Source organism: Myxine glutinosa, chromosome 14, assembly GCF_964187855.1.
Source record: "Myxine glutinosa chromosome 14, kmMyxGlut1.1, whole genome shotgun sequence".
NCBI lineage: Eukaryota > Metazoa > Chordata > Myxini > Myxiniformes > Myxinidae > Myxine > Myxine glutinosa.
The window spans coordinates 12,107,674-12,132,568 of record NC_136274.1 but is presented as its reverse complement, the minus strand read 5'-3'; the positions used below and the strand labels follow the sequence as shown (position 1 = coordinate 12,132,568).

The 24,895-nt window shown below is 48.8% G+C and overlaps 1 protein-coding gene across 1 annotated transcript in view; it reads right to left on the bottom strand.

The window, feature by feature from the left end:
- LOC137439210 (syntaxin-1A) overlaps positions 1-12,620 on the bottom strand; it is a 72,004-nt gene extending 59,384 nt beyond the window's left edge. The window contains exons 1-2 of the mRNA XM_078767941.1: positions 12,510-12,620; positions 12,251-12,334 (exon numbers count right to left, since the gene is read on the bottom strand). Coding sequence (XP_078624067.1) covers positions 12,251-12,334; positions 12,510-12,620 — 195 coding nt within the window. The remainder of the gene's footprint in view (positions 1-12,250; positions 12,335-12,509) is intronic.
- Positions 12,621-24,895: the final 12,275 nt, after the last annotated feature.

The window sequence follows — 24,895 nt, the reverse complement described above, 5'->3', positions numbered from 1 at the left end:
CAAAACTTTACATCTCAGCCCATTGAAAGAAGGTGGATACTTCGAGGCCTAGGAGGACTCCGTTCCACCTTCTGAAACCTGAATTATGGAGATAACACACACATTGTCCCATTAATTAACACATGTTGACTGAATTACATATGTAATACCTCATTGTTCACTTCACCTTACCTTCCACGTCGCTTGGCACTGCTGTGATGTAAAAAGACGTGTGTGAACACCGTGGGGTCACACCGCAGCTCTCTCTCAAAATTCCACCCGTCACCGCCGAATATGGAGAAGGAGGGAACTTCTTTTTAAGTTTTATGGTGTTTTCAGAGCCGCAAGGCTCTATATACACCACGCGCCCAAACAACAGCGGTGAACAAAGGAGCCATTAGGTAATCCATAATACAATATGGATTTCCCACTCTTTGCAATGCTTCTGGTTCAAATGGCCAAAAATGTTTGGCAGATCAGACATGCCAATCCTCCTCCTCCCTCCCCCCCCCCCCCCCCCTCCTCACCCCCCACATCTTTCATACTTCTGGGTCCATCATTTCGAGAGGATTTTTAAAAACAAGTTCACAGATCTCAGTAGAGTGACACCCTGTCCTATGGAGGTAGGAATTAAGACCACAGTACAGAAGGATGGATGAAAGCCTTGCTTACATAAATACACTTAGTTAGAAGAATCGTTAATTTCTTAAATGTTTCAGATTTCACTCATAGTGGGGCAACTTAGCATAACAATTGTGCATTTTGTGAGGAAAGCACCACATTTGGCACACTAATAGACTATCATATTATGAAAAGATCTGGATATTGGGCCATCTCAGATTCAGAGATTTGATTTTTGCAAGATTTCGATTCGATTGGGATCGAAGAGAACACCTTCTTCGTCTTCTGTACAGTGAAGTTGCCAGCCCTGAATTCTCTGGCTACATCTGGGTGCTTCATTGGGAGTGCAACCATGTCCCTCAGGTGAACAGGGACCCACCTGGCATAGTGTGTGTGGTCTAAGGCATGGAACCATGGGACCAGTTCCGTCAGGACATCAAGGTACATCGTGAATGAAGCCTGCCGCAGAGAACGCACGTAGACCAGTACCAACATCTCTAGTTCCAGCACAGTTGCCCAGTACTGAAAGTTGGGAATGTCTTCCCCTCTCTGGTGACACCCGTCTTCGAACTCAGGCATGTCTTCTGCATCATCAGCATATGTCATACAGTGGCGTTCATACGCACGGTGTTGCAGGATGTGCAGTGCCGCTGCAGTGATTTGATGAGTTCTTCTTGTGCGGGTGACGTGGGCAGCTCGCAGGAAGGAGTCGGCCGTCCCTGGCGTTGCAATCTCAGCTTGCAAATCTGCAAATCTTGCAAAAATCAAATCTCTGAATCTGAGATGGCCCAATATCCAGATCTTTTCATAATATGATGGTCTACTAGTGTGCCAAATTTGGTGCTTTCCTCACAAAATGCACAATTGTTATGGTATATTTAGCTTAGCTGCCGGACTATCAGGATTTCGACACATATTTAGTCAACGGGATCCGTTCCTTAAATCCGAATCCAGATTTTGGTTATATACTTTAATTGGTCCATGAGGTCATCGTGGTTGCAATGCAAGGCATTTTTGAGCAGGCCAAACAAAATGGCAGCTTAAGAAGCCAGCGATGTGACAGAGGGCTGACCAAGATGGTGTGCCGCCATTTTCGTAAGGCTTATTATTCATTATTTTTTTGTGATGAGCACCCCTTAAATTATCTTCAAAAGTTTGTTTAAATTTACCCAAAACACCTAGTTTTCATTCATGCACTCCATTCGAGTTCCTTTAATATGTGTGCAAAGGTTCGGACCACTAGGTATCATGGTTTTGGAGTTATGGAGGAGACATACACACTGACTGACTGTCACACACTGACATTTATTATTATACTAGCAAAGGTACCCTGAATTGCTGGGTAATGCAGAGTTGCTTCGCTGACAGAATATTGAGAGGAGGGAGAGAGAGGAGGGGGAGGGAGAGGAGGAAGAGGGAGAGGAGGAAGGGATGGGGGGGGGGGAGTAAGGGAGGAGAAAGGAGTGGAGGGGAAAGGAGAATGGGTGGAGTGGAGCAGGATGACAGAGGGGGGGTGGGGGGAGGAGAGCAGGAGAATGGGGATGGGGGAAAGCAGGAGGGGTTACAGGGAGTGGGGAGAGCAGGAGAAAGCAGGAGAATGGTATGGGAGGGAATGGAAGGGAGGGGAGGGGGTGAGTGGGGATGAGGGGAGGGAGAGCAGGAGAACAGGGAGGGTTGACAGGGGTGAGCAATCATGGGGGGAGGGGAATGGGGTGTGGAGGGGGGAGGGGAGTGGTGTGGTGGAGCAGGATGATGGGGGAGAGGAGGAGGATGGGGAGGGGTGAGCAAGAGAACGGGGATGGGGGAGAGCAGGAGGGAGCGGTGTGGGGGAGAGCAGGAGGTAGCAGGAGAATGGTGAAGGGGAGCCGGATGGTGATGGGGAAGTAGGAGAGGGGTGAGCAGAGATTATGGGGGGAGGGTGAGTGTGGATCAGGAGAAGGGTGAGAGGTGAGCAGGAATGGGGGGGGGGGGGAGAGCGGGTAGGCAGGAGGAGAGTGAGAGTGGAGCAGGAGGACAGGGGGAGGGAGAGCAGGAGGATGGGGATGGAGAAGAGCAGGAGGTGGGGAGAGAAGGGAGGATGGGGAGGGGGAAAAGGAGTGGAGGGGGGATGGGGAGGCTGGCAGGGGAGAGAGAGAGAGAGAGAGAGAGAGAGAGAGAGGAGGGGATGGGAAGTGGAAGGGGGAGAGAGAGGAGGGGATGGGAAGTGGAAGGGGGAGAAAGGGGGGGAGGATGGGGAGGGGAGAATGGGAGAATGGGGATGGGAGGATGGGGAGGGCAGTGGAGAGTGTAGAGGGAGGGGGAAGGAAATGGAGGGGAGGGGAGGAAGGGGAGGATTGTTAGCAAAGAGAATATGTTATGACACCTGGAGATTTAACGTGAGCCGAATTCCAAAATTTAAACTGCGGAATTGAGCTTCGAAGCAGCTTCAACTGCTAAAAAAAAAATGTTTGTTTGTTCTCTGGGCGTCTACAGATGTCTCCAGGCGGCCGGCATGAATAAAGTACACAAAATACAAAAACGACAACCACAAACAAAGATTTACCTTTTAATAGAGTTCTTTAAAACTGAAATTAAAGCAGGAAATTAGTGAAGTGCAATTCACCACAGCAAGCACACACCTATGCCTTGCCAGCTGGAGCTCAACAATGGGGTGGGGGAGTTAACCTTCCCCTTCCTCCTCTCACCCACTGCTGTTGACCGCCATTTTGGTAAGGCTTATTTTGTTTTTGTTTTTAATGATGAGCACCCCTGAAATGATCTTCAAAAGGTGAGTGGAGGCAGGGGAAGGGGTAGGGGGGAGGAGGAGGAATGGTGGGAGGAGGAAAAGGAGGGGAAAGGAAGGGGGAAAAGGGAGGAGACAGGGAAGGGATAGGGGAGGAGGGAGAGGAGAAGGAAGGGGGAGGAGAGAAGGGAGGGGAGGTGGTGGGGGAGAGAGAGAAGGGTTTGGAAATTAAATGTCGGCACAAACACTAGCGTTTATAAACATTGCGATGTACGCAGGAATATTGATTTGTAGGTATGAAGATCAGCTATATTACCATTCGTACATCTGAAGCTTTATTGTACAGAAACCTGAGGCAAGGCATTTTTGAGCTGAGCAGACAAATTAGAATTAAGACCCATGCTGAGCGCAGGCTGTTCAAAGGTAAGCCTGTTTCTACTTTTAGCATAAATAATCTTCAAAGGGGCGTTTAAGCACAACCAACCACCCAGTTTTCATTCATGCTCCCCCTTGGAATTAAAGTAGGGTGTATGTAAAGTTTGGGGCTGCTAGGTTTCATGGTTTTGGGGATATGGAGGAGACACACACACTGACTGACTGTCTGACTGACTCTCTTTTGTTATTATAGACCAGTATAAAAGTCCATCAAAAATGTCGGGTTGGAACAGTATATTCGACGGTGCAGCCTCGTGAGCATGCCAAAGTCTGAAGCCTGGGCCTAGTGTCAGGTGTGCTTATATCTTTTTATTTATTAGACATCATACAGAAGTTAATGAACACTCGTTTTACTCTGCATGCATTGCACATCACGTGCAGCAAATTTCACTTTCCTGCACCTTGTATTTATTGTTATTTGAAAAAAGCTTCTGTACACCATTGAGTACCAGTTCACTGGTAATTCCCTGCTTGTCGTAAAAGGCGACAAAAAGGGTTGGCGGCAGGAAGGGCATCCGGCCGTAAAACATTGCTTCAAAAAGGGAACCAAAAAAACAACAACAACCACGGTCCCCGAAAAAGGCCAACCCCCGCTTTGCGGGGAAAAATGGCCTCTAAATGTGGTTATTTTTTTTATTTATTACACCACCCTTGAGGCTCGGTTTGCAAGCCACCTTCTACATTTCCAATAGAAGAGACATAATTACTCTTATATGGAAAATGTTTTTCGAGTTTGTTTAATCCTAAAAAAATAGACCGGAGTGAACACACATTCGTGTTAAAAGTTTGGCCTTTAAAGCCTACCCTTGTGAAGGGGGACAGACATCTGTACAAACACACAAACTGATATTGTATTTTATATGGTCGATTAAAGATGTACACAAACCGTAATTGTTTCTCTTTTCCTTCCCCCAATAAAACCTCCCCTTCCTCCATATGCCCCAAACACACTCCATTCCTCTCCTTACTCCCATGATCTCCCAAACCTCTTTCCCTTCTCTTCGCACTCTTCCAGCACTCTTTCCTCCATCACATCATCATCCTTACCTTTTCCCATTGTTAATTTTTAGCTCGTCTACGATGAAGTCGAGAAGTGCTTTTAAAGCCATAATGAGTCAGTCCTTCCTTCCTTCCTACCTTCCAGCAATTGGTCCATCAACATTTTTTTCATTTTTTTCCTACCACTCTGAGGTGGCTCAATGGATCGTTTTGAAACTTGGCATGATGATTCAGGACGTCAATGCACTAAAACTGATGGAGCTCTTTTTAATTTCCATCCAGGTGTCGAGATAATTAACAAATTAACTCAACGTGTAATCTGTTTTATATCACAATTATATCACATACATCACAAATTATATTTTATATCACAAAACAATCACAAGTACATATGGGCAGGGTGCAGCCCGAAGTGGAGATCGGTTTCTGAGGTTTGGGACATGGAATGTGGGGACAATGACAGGGAGATCAGGAGAAGTGGTGGAAGTATTGGTCAGAAGAAGAGTGGACATATGTTGTGTGCAAGAGACGAGATGGAAGGGAAGTGGTGTGAGAATGGTGAAGGGTATGCAGGGACAGAAATACAAGTTTGTGTGGCAAGGGTGCACGGAGGGCGTGAATGGTGTTGGTGTCCTGTTTTCTGAGGAGTTTGTAGACAGTGTGGTGAGTGTGACTAGAGTGAGTGATAGGTTGATGGTGAAAATGATGATTGGAAAGCTCTTGGTGAACGTCATCTCGGGATATGCTCCGCAGGTTGGTCGAAGCGATGAAGAGAAGGACAAGTTCTGGTGTGCGATAGAGAAGCTGATGGAAAACGTGAAAGATGAGGAAGTTGTTGTGGTGGGAGGAGACCTGAATGGACATGTGGGAAGGAGTATGGATGGTTTTGAAAGAGTTCATGGGGGTTACGGATATGGTGTGAGAAATGGAGAAGGTGAAAGGATTTTGGAGTTTGCTGATGGAGCCGATTTGTTGATTTGTAATACTCAGTTCCAGAAAGAGGACAATAAGCTTGTTACATACACGTCAGGTGGGTCGACGACAACCGTTGACTACCTGATGGTGCGTCGGCGAGATAGGGGGCACCTCCGGGACACAAAGGTGATCCCGGGGGAGGAGGCTGTTTCACAGCACCACTTGGTTGTCTGCGACATAAGGGTGAAAGGTGCGAGGAGAGCTCGGCGGGTGAAGTACCAACCGAGAATGAAGGTGTGGAGGTTGAAAGAGGTGACAGTAAGGGAGGCATTAAAAGAGAGGCTGAGTAGGGTAGAGGATGATGTGGTTGAGCTTGAAAGTGGTTGGATGTCAATGAAAGCTAGTCTGTTGGGAGCCATTGGTGAGGTATGTGGATGGACAAAAGGACCACCGAGGCACTCGGAAACATGGTGGTGGGATGTTGAGGTTGGAAAGAGGATTGACGAGAAGAGGAAGAAGTTCAAAGAGTGGCAGAAGGCGAAGGGTACGGGAGCAGAAACAGCAGAGCATGAAAGTTATAAGGCAGCCAGGAAGGCTGCAAAGAAAGAGGTAGCAAAGGCGCAGGAGGCATGTAGGAAAATGTTCGGAGAACGCTTGGATTCGGAAGAGGGTCAGAAAGCAGTATTCAGGATTGCAAAGCAGATAGCGAAAGAGAGGTGTGATGTGATGGGGGTGAGTTGCTTGAAGGATGAAGTGGGACAAATCGTTGTCGACCCAGATGGAATTAAATGAAGATGGAAAAGATATATGGAAATGCTGTTGAATACAGAGAATGAATGGGATGGCAACATAGAGAGTAACCCAGTTTTAGGACCGGCAGAGAAGATAACTGAGAAGGAAGTTGAGGAAGCGATAAAAGCAATGAAGAGTGGAAAAGCGGGAGGGCCGACGGGAGTTGTGGGAGATATGTTGAAGGCAGCAGGAAGTTGGGGTGTGAAGAGAATGACAGAGATCTGTAATCTGGTGGTGAAAGAAGGCCGCATTCCAGTGGATTGGGAACTGAGTACCCTCGTCCCTCTATACAAGGGGAAAGGTGACCCTCTGGAGTGTGGCTCGTACCGAGCGATAAAGTTATTGGAGCATGGAATGAAGGTATTGGAAAGGGTGTTGGAGAGGAGGATAAGGAAGAAAGTGAAGATCGACGAAATGCAGTTTGGATTTATGCCAGGAAGAGGAACGACAGATGCACTTTTCATTGTGAGGCAGTTGCAGGAGAAGTACATGGATAAGAGGAAGAAGTTGTTTTTTGGGTTTGTTGATCTGGAGAAAGCATTCGATAGGGTTCCATGCAAAGTATTGACATGGGCATTGAGGAAGTTAGGAGTGGAGGAATGGTTGATCAGAGTAGTGATGGCAATGTACAAAAGAGCACGCACAGCTGTAAGGACGAAGGACGGGAACAGTGGTGAGTTTGAGGTGAAGGTGGGAGTGCATCAGGGGTCGGTACTAAGTCCACTACTATTTGTAGCTGTGATGGAGGTGCTGGCTCAGACCGTAAAGGAGGGTTTACCGTGGGAGTTGTTGTATGCAGATGATCTGGTGTTGATTGCGGAAAGTATGGATGGACTGAAGGAAAAGATGAACAAGTGGAAGGAATGTATGGAGACAAAAGGTCTGAAGGTGAATATCGGAAAGACAAAGGTGATGGCAAGTGGTAAAGCATGTGGTGAGGTGGAAAGAACTGGGAAGTGGCCGTGTGCTGTGTGTAGGAAGGGTGTCGGAGTGAACTCCATTCAATGTACAATGTGTGCTGAGTGGGTTCATCAAAAATGTAGTGGTCTGAGAGGGTCATTAACCAGTGTGGCAGCTACATTCAAATGTAAGGTGTGCACAGAGGGAGCTGCAGATGGAGGAAATGTTGAGTTTGATCTTGGAGACGGCGTGAAGCTGGAAGGTGTGAAAACATTTTGCTACCTCGGAGACATGCTGAATGGAGAAGGTGGATCAGACTCGGCAACGGTTGCTCGAGTGAGATGTGCATGGAAGAAGTTTCGGGAACTGAGTGGCGTGCTGATGAGGAGGAGAGTGTCGCTGAAGCTGAAGGGAAAGGTGTATGCTGCATGTGTGAGAAGTGTTATGATTTATGGGAGCGAGACATGGGTAATGAACGTAGAGCAGCAACGAAGGCTGGAAAGGGTGGAAATGCGAATGGTTCGATGGATGTGCGGAGTATCGTTGAGAGAGAGGAAGACAAATGATGAATTGCGAAAGATGATGGGAATATTGCCTGTGATTGATGCTGTGAAGAGGAACAGGTTGAGATGGTTTGGTCATGTATTGAGGAAGGATGAAAGTGACTGGTTGAGAAGAGTGATGGAAGTTAATGTAGAAGGAAGTAGAGGACGGGGAAGACCGAGAAAGACTTGGCTAAAGATGGTGGAAGAAGAAATGCGGGCAAGGGGGTTAACAAGGAGAGATGCAGAAAATAGGGCAAAATGGAGAAGATTGTCATGGGGACCGCAAGGCTAACCCCCGCTCTAGCAGGGAACATGGCCTTAAAATGCATGTTGTTGTGTTGTTGTGTAATCTGTTTTATGTCCATCACATATCAAGAGATTCCGTCTCTGATGTTTCCCGTTATTTAATTTTAACTTCTTAATCCTCTTAATTTAATTTCATCTTAATCATTATTTAATTTTAACTTCTTAAACCTCTTAATTTAATTTAATCTTAATCATTATTTAATTTTAACTTCTTAATCATTATTTAATTTAACGTACTCATTTAATTTCATCTTAATCATTATTTAATTTAACGTATTCATTTAATTTCATCTTAATCATTATTTAATTTAACGTATTCATTTAATTTCATCTTAATCATTATTTAATTTAACGTATTCATTTAATTTCATCTTAATCATTATTTAATTTAACGTATTCATTTAATTTCATCTTAATCATTATTTAATTTAACATATTCATTTAATTTCATCTTAATCATTATTTCATTTAACGTATTCATTTAATTTCATCTTAATCATTATTTAATTTAACGTATTCATTTAATTTCATCTTAATCATTATTTAATTTAACGTATTCATTTAATTTCATCTTAATCATTATTTAATTTAACATATTCATTTAATTTCATCTTAATCATTATTTAATTTAACGTATTCATTTAATTTCATCTGAATCATTATTTAATTTAATGTATTCATTTAATTTCATCTTAATCATTATTTAATTTAACATATTCATTTAATTTCATCTTAATCATTATTTAATTTAACGTATTCATTTAATTTCATCTTAATCATTATTTAATTTAACGTATTCATTTAATTTCATCTTAATCATTATTTAATTTAAAGTATTCATTTAATTTCATCTTAATCATTATTTAATTTAACGTATTCATTTAATTTCATCTTAATCATTATTTTTTTTCTCAATTTAATTTCAACCTGTTAATATCATTAACGCCATCTTGCTTTAAAGAATGGGAAAGAAAGGGGTAGAGGAGGAGAGAGAGTTCGGATGGGGGCTGAGAGGGGACGTCCTTTTTGGTCCTTTTTAATCCTTTTAATCTTTTAGTCCTTTTAAGACCCTTTCGACAGTTTGGACCCCTTTAGACTCCTTAAGATGATAGACGCCCCTATGACTTTAGAATCCTAAGACACTAAGACCCCGAAGACCCTTTTTAACCTTAAGACCCGTTAAGACCACAAAGATTAAGACCCCGAAAACGCTTTAGAAGCCGAAGACCCTTTTGATGCTTTAGAACCTTAAGACACATGAAAGCCGCTTGGAGTTTGCAAAAAAGCACCTAAAGGACTCTCAGACTGTGAGAAACAAGATTCTATGGGCTTTCATGTGTCTTTCACTGAGGAGAGGCTTCCGTCTGGCCACTCTGCCATAAAGCCCAGATCGGTGGAGTGTTGCAGTGATGGTTGTCCTTCTGGAAGTTTCTCCCATCTCCACACAGGATCTCTGGAGCTCAGCCAGAGTGACCATTGGGTTCTTGGTCACCTCTCTTACCAAGGCCCTTCTCCCCTGATTGCTCAGTTTGGCCGGGCGGCCAGCTCTAGGAAGAGTCCTGGTTGTTCCAAACTTCCTCCATTTAAGAATTATGGAGGCCACTGTGCTCTTGGGAACCTTCAATGCAGCACCGATTTTTTTTGTAGGCTTCCCCAGATCTGTTCCTCGACACAATCCTGTCTCTGAGCTCTGCAGGCAGTTCCTTCGACCTCATGGCTTGGTTTTTGCTCTGATATGCATTGTCAGCTGTGAGACCTTATATAGACAGGTGTGTGCCTTTCCAAGTCTTGTCCAATCAATTGAATTTACCACAGGTGGACTCCAATCAAGGTGTAGAAACATCTCAAAGATGATCAAGAGAAATGGGAGGCATTTGAGCTAAATTTCAAGTGTCATAGCAAAGGGTCTGAATACTTATGTCAATGTGATATTTCAGTTTTTTCTTTTTAATAAATTTGCAAAACTTTCTAAAATCCTGTTTTCTCTTTGTCATTATGGGGTATTGAGTGTAGATTGATGAGGGAAAAAATGAATATAAAACGATTTCAGCATAAGGCTGCAACATAACAAATTGTGAAAAAAGTGAAGGGGTCTGAATACTTTCTGAATGCACTGTAATAAGTCGATTCCCACATAATAAGTGGATGGCCACATAACAAGTAGATGGCCACATAACAAGTATATAGCCACATAAGTCGAAGGCACAATAATAATGTGATGCCAATATTATCAGTAGATGGCCACATAACAAGTATATAGCCACATAAGTCGAAGGCACAATAATAAGGTGATGCCAATATTATCAGTAGATGGCCACATAACAAGGTGATGCCCACATAATAAGGTGATGCCCACATTATCAGTAGATGGCCACATAATAAGGTGATGGCCACATAATCAGTAGATGGCCACATAATCAGTAGATGGCCACATAATCAGTAGATGGCCACATAATCAGTAGATGGCCACATAATCAGTAGATGGCCACATAATCAGTGGATGGCCACATAATAAGGTGATGCCCTCATAATCAGTAGATGGCCACATAATAAGGTGATGCCCTCATAATCAGTAGATGGCCACATAATCAGTATATGGCCACATAATAAGTCGTTGGCCACATAATAAGGTGATGCCCACATAAGTAGATGCCCACATTATAAGTCGATGTCCACATTATAAGTGATGCCCACATTATAAGTCAATGCCCACATTATAAGTCAATGCCCACATTCTAATTGATGACCACGTTATAGGTCGATGCCCACATTATAAGTTGATGCCCACATTATAAATTTATGCCCACATTATAAGTCATTGCCCACATTATAAGTAGATGCCCACGTAAAAAGTCGATGCCCACATTACAAGTCAATACTATATTATAAGTCGATGCCCACATTATGAGTCAATGCTGGCATTACAAGTCGATGCCCACATTATAAGTCAATGCTATATTATAAGTCGATGCCCACATTATGAGTCAATGCTGGCATTACAAGTCGATGCCCACATTATAAGTCAATTCCCACATAATAAGTCGATGTCCACATTATAATTCGATGCCCACATTATAAGTATATGCCCACATTATAAGTCGATGCCCACATTACAAGTCGATGCCCCACATTATAAGTCGATGTTATGTTATATAAGTCGATATTATGTGGCCAACGAAGTCGGTAATGCCTACATTATAAGTCAATGCCACATCATAAGTCAATGCCACATTATAAGTCGATGCCACGTTACAAGTCGATGCCACATTACAAGTCGATGCCCACATTACAAGTGGATGCCCACATTATGAGTCAATGCTGGCATTACAAGTCGATGCCCACATTACAAGTCGATGCCCACATTATAATTCGATGCCCACATTATAAGTATATGCCCACATTATAAGTCGATGCCCACATTACAAGTCGATGCCCCACATTATAAGTCGATGCCCACATTACATGTCGATGTCCACATTATAAGTCAATGCCCACATTATAAGTCGATGACTACATTATAAGTCAATGCCACATTACAAGTCGATGCCACATTACAAGTCGATGCCCATATTATAAGTCAATGCCCACATTATAAGTCGATGCCCACATTATAAGTCAATGCCCACATTATAAGTCAATGCCCACATTATAAGTCGATGACTACATTATAAGTCAATGCCACATTACAAGTCGATGCCACATTACAAGTCGATGCCCATATTATAGGTCAATGCCCACATAATAAGTCAACACTCACATTATTAGTCAATGCCCACATACTAATTAGATCGCCTTTGACTCGGTTCAATAAAGCAACGAAGTAGAAATTTCAGACAAAATTTTTTTTTTCTGTTGAACTTGTAGTTGTAGAAGAACCGCCATACCCATATCTATTGGTGGGTAACTTCGGAGGGGGGGAGGATATATATCCATGAAAAACACTTCGAATCTCCTGATCGGTCCGGGTGTGTCCTGTGGTGTGGTTGGGTTTTGCAAAGGGTGTATTCATACTCAGGTAAACTGGACCGTTGATTACCTGTTCAAAGAATTCCTCCATGAAGTGATCCCTCTCCACTGTGATTGACACGTCGTCTTCATCATCACTGTCTCTGTTCTGAAACTGGAAGCAGAAGGAAAGATAAAAATCTTACGAGACACCTGCGGGGACCCTTGACCGGGAGGTACAAACAGAGCGACACCAAGTTGTGTGCCATCTGCTGTACCTTCCCAACCCCCCCCGCCCCCCCTCCTCTCGGAGCCCAAGCAATGGAAACGCCTCGTGAGCGCCTTGTTACCAAGGAGCGTGAATCACGTGGTGTGTGGTGGATCGAGTGTGTGCTCTTCACACCGTCTCGCATGCGCGTCTGCGGGACATTCCGCATCCAACGATCCTCCTCAACTCCCATTTAACCTCCCCCCCCCCCCCCCTCCCCGACAGTCATTGTGAACCCCACTAACCCCACCCCCCACAATCATCATGAACCCCACGCGAACCCGCCCTCTCACAATCATTATGGACCCTACGAACCCCGCCCCTCGCCCCACAATTATGGACCCCACAAACATCCCAGGAATCTATCCCATCGGGACAGCACTCCATCCCTCGCGGCTCAACTTCTCTCACCAATTCATACTCCCCTTTCCCCGAAACGTACTCCACAGTTCACACCACACCACACCCTTTAACCCACACCCCAATTGCGGAGCCTAACCCTGGAAATAATTGATAACACCTCGAACTCTTAAAAATCTATTTCTTTAAATCCTTTCCCTGCTCGTCCGAATGAACACAAGTGACGTCACACGACCCCATCAATTTAACAGTCGAAATGCAAAGAGTATGAAAGGAGATTAAACCCCATTACCCGGATTAGGAGAAACAGTGTAAACGGACAAAATCGATTTACATCGGGGATCGCAGAGACAAGTACTTAGCGGCGGCGCAAGTTCTCTCCTGTCCTGCGCTGTCCAAGGTACCGACGATGCCCACATGAGCCTTGGTTCGCTCACCGAGTCCAGCTCCTGCATTCGATCCTTCATGGCCAATGGTGACAACTGTCGACCGCCGGGGCTGCGACTTCACCCAGACTGCAGCGGAGAAGGGAACTTGGGAAGGGAACTCGGAGGAGGGAACTCGGAGGAGGGAACTCGGAGGAGGGAACTCGGAGGAAGAAGCTCGGAGGAGGGAACTCGGAGGAAGAAACTCGGAGGAAGGAACTCGGAGGAGGGAACTCGGTGGAAGAAGCTCGGAGGAAGAAGCTCGGAGGAGGGAACTCGGAGGAGGGAACTCGGTGGAGGGAACTCGGAGGAAGAAGCTCGGAGGAGGGAACTCGGAGGAGGGAACTCGGAGGAAGAAGCTCGGTGGAGGGAACTCGGAGGAAGAAGCTCGGTGGAGGGAACTCGGAGGAAGAAACTCGGAGGAAGGAACTCGGAGGAGGGAACTCGGAGGAAGAAGCTCGGAGGAAGAAGCTCGGAGGCGGGAACTCGGAGGAAGAAGCTCGGAGGAAGAAGCTCGGAGGCGGGAACTCGGAGGAGGGAACTCGGAGGAGGGAACTCGGAGGAAGAAGCTCGGAGGAAGGAACTCGGAGGAGGGAACTCGGAGGAAGAAGCTCGGAGGAAGAAGCTCGGAGGCGGGAACTCGGAGGAGGGAACTCGGAGGAGGGAACTCGGAGGAAGAAGCTCGGTGGAGGGAACTCGGAGGAAGAAGCTCGGAGGAGGAAACTCGGAGGAGGGAACTCGGAGGAAGAAACTCGGAGGAAGGAACTCGGAGGAGGGAACTCGGAGGAAGAAGCTCGGAGGAAGAAGCTCGGAGGCGGGAACTCGGAGGAGGGAACTCGGAGGAGGGAACTCGGAGGAAGAAGCTCGGTGGAGGGAACTCGGAGGAAGAAGCTCGGAGGAGGAAACTCGGAGGAGGGAACTCGGAGGAGGGAACTCGGAGGAGGGAACTCGGAGGAAGAAGCTCGGAGGAGGGAACTCGGAGGAGGGAACTCGGTGGAGGGAACTCGGAGGAAGAAGCTCGGAGGAGGGAACTCGGAGGAAGAAACTCGGAGGAGGGAACTCGGAGGAAGAAGCTCGGAGGAAGAAGCTCGGAGGAGGGAACTCGGAGGAGGGAACTCGGAGGTGGGAACTCGGTGGAGGGAGCTCGGAGGAGGGAACTCGGAGGAAGAAACTCGGAGGAAGGAACTCGGAGGAAGAAACTCGGAGGAAGGAACTCGGAGGAAGGAACTCGGAGGAGGAAAATCGGAGGAAGGAACTCGGAGGAAGAAGCTCGGAGGAGGGAACTCGGAGGAGGGAACTCGGTGGAGGGAACTCGGAGGAAGAAGCTCGGAGGAAGGAACTCGGAGGAGGGAACTCGGAGGAAGAAGCTCGGAGGAGGGAACTCGGTGGAGGGAACTCGGTGGAGGGAACTCGGAGGAAGAAGCTCGGAGGAAGAAACTCGGAGGAAGGAACTCGGAGGAAGAAGCTCGGAAGAGGAAAATCGGAGGAAGGAACTCGGAGGAAGAAGCTCGGAGGAGGGAACTCGGAGGAGGGAACTCGGTGGAGGGAACTCGGAGGAAGAAGCTCGGAGGAGGGAACTCGGAGGAAGAAGCTCGGAGGAGGGAACTCGGAGGAAGAAGCTCGGAGGAGGGAACTCGGAGGAGGGAACTCGGAGGAAGAAGCTCGGAGGAGGGAACTCGGAGGAAGAAGCTCGGAGGAGGGAACTCGGAGGAGGGAACTCGGTGGAGGGAACTCGGAGGAAGAAGCTCGGAGGAGGGAACTCGGAGGAAGAAACTCGGAGGAAGGAACTCGGAGGAGGGAACTCGGAGGAAGAAGCTCGGAGGAAGAAGCTCGGAGGAGGGAACTCGGAGGAGGGAACTCGGTGGAGGGAACTCGGAGGAAGAAGCTCGGAGGAGGGAACTCGGAGGAAGAAACTCGGAGGAAGGAACTCGGAGGAAGAAACTCGGAGGAAGGAACTCGGAGGAGGAAAATCGGAGGAAGGAACTCGGAGGAAGAAGCTCGGAGGAGGGAACTCGGAGGAGGGAACTCGGTGGAGGGAACTCGGAGGAAGAAGCTCGGAGGAAGGAACTCGGAGGAGGGAACTCGGAGGAAGAAGCTCGGAGGAGGGAACTCGGTGGAGGGAACTCGGTGGAGGGAACTCGGAGGAAGAAGCTCGGAGGAAGGAACTCGGAGGAAGAAACTCGGAGGAAGGAACTCGGAGGAAGGAACTCGGAGGAAGGAACTCGGAGGAAGAAACTCGGAGGAAGGAACTCGGAGGAAGGAACTCGGAGGAAGAAGCTCGGAAGAGGAAAATCGGAGGAAGGAACTCGGAGGAAGAAGCTCGGAGGAGGGAACTCGGTGGAGGGAACTCGGTGGAGGGAACTCGGAGGAAGAAGCTCGGAGGAAGGAACTCGGAGGAAGAAACTCGGAGGAAGGAACTCGGAGGAAGAAACTCGGAGGAAGGAACTCGGAGGAAGGAACTCGGAGGAGGGAACTCGGAGGAAGAAGCTCGGAAGAGGAAAATCGGAGGAAGGAACTCGGAGGAAGAAGCTCGGAGGAGGGAACTCGGAGGAGGGAACTCGGTGGAGGGAACTCGGAGGAAGAAGCTCGGAGGAAGGAACTCGGAGGAGGGAACTCGGAGGAAGAAGCTCGGAAGAGGAAAATCGGAGGAAGGAACTTGGAGGAGGGAACTCGGAGGAAGGAACTTGGAGGAGGGAACTCGGAGGAAAGAACTTGGAGGAGGGAACTCGGAGGAAGGAATTCGGAGGGTCAAAAGGTCAACATCGGCCAAAGGTCAACCACTCTTTTTCAAATTCCTAAAATCCTCAATTTCAATCCGATTGACTTCAAATTTCAATAGGATTTCCATTTCAGCTAACTGAATTCAACGACCAACTATTTTTGAGATCAACATCGGCCAAGAGGTCAACATAGGCCAAACAATTTCAAATTTCTAAAATCCTCAATTTTCATCCGATTGACTTGAAATTTGAATGTGATTTTCATATTGGCGAACTGAATTCAACCACCAACTATTTATTTGATCAACATAGGTCGCAAGGTCAACATAGGCCAAAGGTCAACCACTTTTTTCAAGTTTCTAAAATCCTCAATTTTTATCCGATTGACTTGAAATCTGAATATGATTTGCATATCAGTTCACTGAAACCAACCACCAACTATTTTTGAGCTCAAAAGGATGCTCCACTGAGTGCTATTCTACTTTGTTCTGTTTTGCCAAGTGTCGCTCTATGAGTGATTTTTCATTTTCTTGTTTGTTTGTTTTCTTGTTTGTTTGTCCGGGCGATATCTCAGCCATCATTTGAGCTAGGAAGCTGAAATTTGGGCACAATAGTGAGTAAGTACTTTGTCAAAAAAAGTATTTTTTGTTTAATAAATTTATTTATTTATTTATTATTTACTTAATTATTATCGATTATTTAAGTACTTATATATTTCCTTTCTTTTCTGGGCATTATCTCGGGCACATGTTGAGTTAGGAAGCTGATATTTGGACATGCCAATGACCAAGTGATTTGACTGAAAAGGATATTTTTGATTTATTGATTAATCAATTAATCGATTAATTATTACATTAATGACTTAATTAATTCAAAAAATTTAAAGTTACAGATTCGGATGAAATGGTGGTGGTTTATGTATTATATTAGCCAATTGATTAACTATTTAATTTTTTATGATTATTATTTATTTATTTTCATTATTAATCATTTATTTCTTTTCTTTCTCACCTGGGCAATATCTCATGTACCTTTTGAGCTAGGAAGCTGATATTTGGACATGACAGTGACCAAGTGATTTGGCTATAAAGGATATTTTTGATTTATTGATTCATCAATTAATCGATTAATTATTTATTGATTAATGACTTCATTAATTAATTTTTTATTAATGACTTGGTTAATGAAATTTCTAAAAGTTAAATCTTGGAATGAAGCGCCAGTGCCGTGGTTCCCAACCTGGGGGCCATGGTGTATTTCTCCAGGGGCCATGGGGCAATTTGAACCATACTAAAAATTAAATATTGTTTTGTTTTGTTTTTTATATTGTTTTGACTTTGATATTGTTTTTTTTTTTTTTCCTATTGCAGATTTGACATTATGGCTTCTGGGAGTAAAAAAAGAAAGTATCTTGACGAATACATAAAGCTTGGATTCACGTCCATTACCGTGTCTGGCCAAGAGAAACCACAATGTGTGCTGTGTCACAAGGTTTTGAGAACTGAATCCATGAGGCCATCCAAGTTGAAGTTGCACCTCGAGACGAATCACGCACAACATGCAAAGCAGGATCCCGAATTTTTCAAGCGGCATGAAAGAAATTTAAATTGACAGACGTTGGATGAGGGAGGAGTTTTTCAACAACAAAATGTATCAACTGTCCAGGCTTCTTATGAAGTTTCTCTTGAAATTGCAAGAAGAAAAAACCCCACTCGATTGGGGAGACACTCATCAAGCCTTGTACCCTCCTCATTGTCGAACGGGTTCTCGGCAAGGCAGAGGCTCGCAAAGTTGAACAGGTGTCTTTATCGAATAACACAGTGCAGCGAATAACACAGTGAGTCCGTTTGTCCGGACAGAATAAATATGATTTTCTCTGCAACCGTTCACCTGTATAATTTTTTTATGATAATGATGACGTCATAGGTCACGTGGTTCGGCCGCCATCTTGGAAAAAACGAAAAACTTTGCACCTGTGGCGGACACAATGCCGGCGGGTCATAATTCCGCGCACCAGTGGGTAACGCGAGCGTCCGGGCGTGGAAGCAAGGCTCGGGCCACGCCCGGAGCAAAGGAGTCATGAGGCTTAGGGGTTGAACTGAAATACATGCCCCGCCTTTCGGCCGACCGGCCACGCCCGAGGGCAAGGCGTGGCCTCGGGATATATACGCGGGCTCGAAAGTCGAGCCCGCCCAGTGCTTACGTGCGGGCCTTGAATAAAGTGTTTGGTTTTGTTCAATGCGTGGTGGCCTACCTTCTTGGCAAACGAGTTGTGTGTGCATAGCACCACACTGGTGAACCTGACTGGTTCAGCCATAGCTGACCCCTGAACGCGCCATGGCTACCAACGCTGTCGCCGTCAAACTCCCGGAGTTCTGGGAAGCACAGGCCGATGTTTGGTTTGTGCAAGCCGAGGCCCAATTCCAGCTCCGGGGCATCACGGCGGACGACACCATGTACTTTCACGTGGTCGCCGCCCTCGGGCCCGGCACTGTCGCCCGCGTTGTGTCCTTCCTTCGGCACCCGCCGGGTACCCACAAGTACGCAGCGCTCAAACGGCTTCTCCTCACCACGTTCGGGCTCACAGAGGCCGACAGCGCCGAACGCCTCCTTGACCTTCCCGCCCTCGGCGACACACGACCGTCCATTCGGATGGATTACATGTTGTCCCTTCTTGGAGACAAACGCCCGGATTTCCTGTTCCGAGCGCTTTTCCTCCGCCAGCTACCTGCGCAGGTGCGGCTCGCGCTGGCCGGTTCGGCCATAACGGAACCCCGCACCCTGGCCAGAGAGGCGGACAAATTTTTCGCGGCCTGCGACACGCGGCCGACGTATAGTGCTGCCGAAGTGGACCCCGGTGCGGAGGCTTCAGCGCCCCCTGATTCCCTCGTGGCCGCTGCTACGCCCCGCCCACCACCGCCGTCACGACCGACACGGCAGCCACCACCGCAAACCTGGTGCTATTATCATGCCAGGTTCGGCCGCAAAGCCCGGGCGTGCCGCCCGCCATGCTCTTTCGATGGGTCGGGAAACGATCGGGCCGGCGCTCACTTGCGGCCATTCCGGCAGCCTCCTTTTCATCACGGACACCTCGTCTGGTCGTCGCTTTCTGTGCGACACTGGAGCGCAGGTAAGCGTCCTCCCTGCCTCCACGTCCGACAAGCAAGCCGCGGGCCGGGGCCCCATCTTGCTCGCTGCCAACGGAACTCCCATCCGCACATTCGGGAAGCGTTGTCTCTCGCTGCGGTTTGGGCAACAGCGCTTCCAATGGTCTTTCGTCACCGCCAGTGTGCCAATGGCCCTGCTCAGTGCGGATTTCCTTTGTGCGCATGGGCTGTTGGTGGACGTTAAGCGCAGACGCCTCGTCCAGGCCGAAACCTTCAGCTCGCTCGCTTGCTTGCTGAGCGGCTCGTTGAGCAGCTCGCTGAGCGGCTCACCGAGCGGCTTACCAAGTGGCTTGCTGAGCGGTTCCGTCCCGGCGAGGTTGGTCTGTACGCTTCCAGCAGCGGACGAGTTTACCCACCTCCTCGCCAGATTCCCGGCGCTCACGCGGCCCAACTTTTCAGCGGTGGCCGTCAAACACGGGGTGGAACACCATATTCCCACCGTCGGACCACAGGTCTACGCCCGAGCGCGCCGCCTCGACCCAACGAAGCTCGCCGTTGCGAAGGCGGAATTCGCCGTGCTGGAGCGGCTGGGCATCATCCGGCGTTCCAACAACGCATGGGCCTCACTGCTGCACATTGTGCCCAAGCCCGGCGGCGGATGGTGGCCGTGCGGTGACTACCGCCGGCTCAACGACGCCACCACCCCCGACAGCTACCCGGTCCCGCACATTCAAGACTTTTCCGCCCGGTTGGCGAAAACGACCATTTTTTCCAAGGTAGACCTCATCCGGGGTTACCACCAGGTGCCCGTCAAACCGGAAGACGTACCGAAGACGGCCGTTATAACACCTTTCGGCCTCTTCGAGTTCTTGCGGATGCCTTTTGGGTTGAAAAATGCGGCCCAGGCGTTCCAGCGGCTCATGGTCAGCGTCTTGCGCGACTTGTCCTTCGTCTACGTCTACCTGGACGACATCCTAGTCACGAGCGCGTCCCGGGAGGAGCACCTGCTCCATCTCCGCACGCTCTTCGAACGCCTGGGCCAGCATGGCCTGATAATCAACCCCGCGAAGTGCCGGTTCGACGTCACCGCTATCCACTTCCTGGGGCACCGCATCACCAAGCACGGGGCCATTCCTTTACCGGCCAAGGTGGAGGCGGTCAGGAGTTTCCCGTGCCCACGCACGATCAAGGGGCTCCAGGAATTCCTGGGCATGGTGAATTTTTGTCACCGCTTCGTGCCCCGCGTCGCCCAGCTCCTGCGCCCCCTGCACGAGGCCCTCCGGGGGAAGCCGGGCAAAGGTGATATCACCTGGATGGAGCAGATGGACGCGGCATTTGCGGGCGCGAAGCTGGCCTTGGCCAACGCCACCATGCTGGCGCACCCGGCGCCCGATGCACCAATCGCCCTCACCACCGACGCGTCGGACTACGCGGTGGGTGCGGTGCACGAGCAGTGCGTGAATGGTGCTTGGCAGCCACTGGCGTTTTTTAGCCGGCAGCTGCGCCCGCATGAACGCCGGACGCCGGTACAGCACTTTCGACCGCGAGCTTCTCGGGCTCCACCTAGCGGTCCGACACTTCGGCCATCTTCTCGAGGGCCACCCGTTCACGGCCTTCGTCGATCACAAGCCCCTTGTTTTCGCGATGACCAAGGTCGCCGAGCCGTGGTCGGCACGGCAGCAGCGACACCTCTCTGCTGTGTCCGAATACACGACGGACATCCGACACGTCGCGGGTAAGGACAACCCGGTGGCGGATTGCCTTTCCCGGTCCGTCGCACACGCGGTCCACCTCGGGATCGACTATGCCCGGATGGCGGCGGACCAGACCGCCGACCCCGACGTCCAGGCCTTTCGGACCGCCGTCACGGGCCTCCGCGTCACCGAGGTACCGTTTGACGTTGCGGGCACTGCCCTCTTGTGCGACGTCTCCCTCGGCCGGCCTCGCCCCATCGTGCCCGCTGGCTGGCAGCGCCCGGTTTCTGATGCCATCCACGGCCTGTCCCGCCCGGGCACGAAGGCCTCCCAGAAGCTGGTTGCGGCAAAGTTCGTCTGGCGTGGCCTCCGGAAGAACGTCCGCGACTGGGCCAGAACGTGCCTCGCGTGCCAGCGCGCAAAGGTCCACCGCCACAACCAGGCCCCGTTGGCCCCGTTTACGGTGCCCGAGCGTCGGTTCGACCATGTCCACGTCGACTTGGTGGGACCTCTGCCCCCTCGCGGGGTTTCACGCACCTCCTCACCATGGTGGACCGCATCACCCGGTGGCCGGAGGCCGTGCCATTGGCGGCGACGGCTGCGGCTGACGTCGCGCAAGCTTTCATCGCCACTTGGGTTGCCCGGTTCGGCGCCCCCTCGGACATCTCGACCGACCGCGGCCCCCAGTTCACCTCGGAGCTCTGGGGAGCGGTGGCGCAAGGGCTCGGCGTCAAGCTGCACTGCACCACGGCCTACCACCCCCAGGCCAACGGCCTGTGTGAGCGCTTCCATCGCTCGATGAAGGCCGCGCTCCGGGCCAGCAGCTGGGCCGACAAGCTCCCCTGGGTCCTGCTGGGCCTCCGGACGGCGCCCAAGGACGACCTGCGCGCATCCTCGGCGGAGCTGGTTTTCGGACAACCATTGTGGGTACCGGGCGATTTCATCCCCGACTCCACGGCACCTTGGTCCGCGACGCAACAGCGCTCCACCCTTCAGGAGACCGCCAGGAGGTTCGCCCCGGTGCCAACGGCGCACCACGGCTGCCCGCCCTCACACATTGCCCCGGAGCTTCACACGGCGGAGTACGTTTTTGTCCGGCACGACGCCCACCGGGCACCGTTGCGGCCCCCGTACGACGGGCCCTTCCGCGTGCTGGAGACCGGGGACAAGCACTTCACCGTGGACATCGGCGGTACTCCAGATCGCATCTCTGTGGACTGCCTCAAGCCGGCCCACCTCGACCTGGACCACCCCCCGCAAGCAGCTCTGCCTCCGCGTCGAGGCCGTCCCCCGGCGGGCGGACCCCCGGCACCCCCCACCCCCGCCTTCCTCCAGCCCTGCACGCATTGCCAGAGGGCGTTTCGGCCGGGTCATCCGGCTTCCCCGCAAGCTCACCCTTCAGGTGCGCGGGAATTCTGGGGGGACGCGTGTGGCGGACACAATGCCGGCGGGTCATAATTCCGCGCACCAGTGGGCGACGCGAGCGTCCGGGCATGGAAGCAAGGCTCGGGCCACGCCCGGAGCAAAGGAGTCATGAGGCTTAGGGGTTGAACTGTAAAACATGCCCCGCCTTTCGGCCGACCGGCCACGCCCGAGGGCAAAGCGTGGCCTCGGGATAAAAACGCGGGCTCGAAAGTCGAGCCCGCCCAGTGCTTACGTGTGGGCCTTGAATAAAGTGTTTGGTTTTGTTCAACGCGTGGTGGCCTACCTTCTTGGCAAACGAGTTGTGTGTGCATAGCACCACACACCTCTATATCTCTGAAAGTGCTGAATAGAAAAATTGAGACATTGCTCATTGTAAAGAACTCTCCATGAGGAATAAAATATGTTAATGATGATGTCATAGGTGCCTCCATTATGACGTCACAATTCGACAAGTACAAAACTTCATCTGATCAAGATGAAATTACTTGAGCGTCACGTCGGCATAAATTGGTGGAGAAAAAATAATAATGATGACGTCATCGGTCACGTGGTTCGGCCGCCATATTTGCTTTACCACAAAAGCCTTCCACCATCTCTTATCTTCCCCCATCCAAAACCTTGATCTTTTCTACACCCGCTAATTCACCCCAGATACACTTTTTCGAAATTCCAACTTCTTTCCTGGAAATCCTTGCAGTGTCCATATGTTTTATACCTCTCCCACCTCCCCCCAAGCCCTCTCCCTCCCACAGTTCTCTCAATGTCCCTGCTCTCAAATGTTGTGTTTGTGTCCTTCCCCCTCTCTCCCCAACTTGTCTACCGCTCCCCTTATTTTGTGTTTTATGTGTCTTTGGTTTTGAGACTGACTTTTGTGTGATTAATGTTAGCTCTTTCACGAGCTTCAATCTTGTATACAAAAAAAAAAAAAAAAGAAGCCTTAAAAACCACTGAAAATACATCCCGGTGAGGGTTTGCAATCTCTGATTGCTCTTTTTCTTGTTATGTCTTGTGTCCGTTTGTTTTTTTTGTCATTAATGTTAGCTCTTACACAAGCCTTAATCTTGTATACAAAAAACCCCAAAAAAACACCCCGAACCCCCAAAACACCCTGAAGACCCAAAATACCCTTAAAGACCCAGAGGCTCCAAAAGACCCTGAAGATCCAAATGGTGCCACAGACCCAAAAGACCCCGAAAACCCAAAACACCGTGAAGACCCAAAAGACCCAAAACACCCCAAAGACGCAAAAAGACCCAGAGGAACCAAAAGACCCGTAAGACCCAAAAGGCCCTGAAGACACCGAAGATCCAAAAGGCCCAAAACACCCCAAAGACCCAAAATACCCTTAAAGGCCCAGAGGATCCAAAAGACCCTGAAGACCCAAATGGTGCAGAAGACTCAAAAGACCCCGAAGACCCAAAACACCCCAAAGACCCAAAATACCCTTAAAGATCTCGAGGAACCAAAAGACCCAGAGGAACCAAAAGACCCTTAAGACCCAAATGCCCCTGAAGACACCGAAAAAACTATGGCACCCAAAAACCTTGAACTATGGCACCCAAAAGACATTGAAGACCTTGAAGACTCAAAATACATTGAAGCCCCAAAATACATCGAAGACCCAAAAGACCCAAAGACCCTTAAAGACCCAGAGGAACCAAAAGACCCTTAAGACCCAAAAGCCCCTGAAGACACCAAAGACCCAAAATACCCCAAATACCTTTAAGGGACCAGAGTATCCAAAAGATCCAAAAGACCCCGAAGACCAAAAACACACTGAAGACCCCAAAGACCCTTAAATACCCAGAGGACCCAAAATACCTAAAAGCCCCTGAAGACCCAAAATACATCAAAGACCAAAAAGACATCAAAGACCAAAAAGACCCAAAATACATCGAAGACCCAAAAGACCCTGAAGACCCAAAACACCCCAAAGACCCAAAACACCCCGAATGAAAAGAAAAGGATCACGATCAAAGCCCACCAAAATAATTATTTTTAATACACTAACAGGATCGAGGCTTGTAGAAGAGCTCGAGCAGAATATAAATGAGAGTGAGATCAAGGGGAAGGCAGAAGGCCACAAGGGGGTGAGCAAGGTGTACACACAACGACAAAGATATTGCAGCACTTCGGAAAACATTCCATATTGATTACTACCGGAGTCAAAATTTTTATATGTCCAAGTATGAGCGAAGCAAAAACTATGGCACTTAGGTGGAATTTGTTTTGAAAGCCATTAATTAGATGTAATAGCCGATATATATTCTAAGTTTCAGATAGTTTCAATGTATAACCCTTGAGATATGAGCACCAATGCATTTTTGGCTGGACGGACGGACGGACGGACATCAACGTGAATTTGAGGGTTTCCGAAATAAAACTCAAGAATGTGGAAGCGGAAGTTGTTGAAATTTTGATCATATTACCTCAACGTACAAAGTATTTAGTTCTGAAATTTGCGGCCGATTTGGTCCAGTAGAAGCAAAGAAACTAATTTTCAGTCCCTATATTAAAGTCACACACAGAGAAACGATCCCATATAAAGGGAGGCGTGCTTTGCGCTTCCCTTGATACAGAGAAACCGTCCAATATAAATGGAGGGGAGCTTTGCGCTGCCCTTGATACAGAGAAACCATCCCATATAAAGGGAGGGGCGCCTTGCACTTTCCTTGATACTGTTACGTGTTACCTCCCCAAACTCCGGTTACGGTGCCCCTCAGAGGCTCGAGAGGGA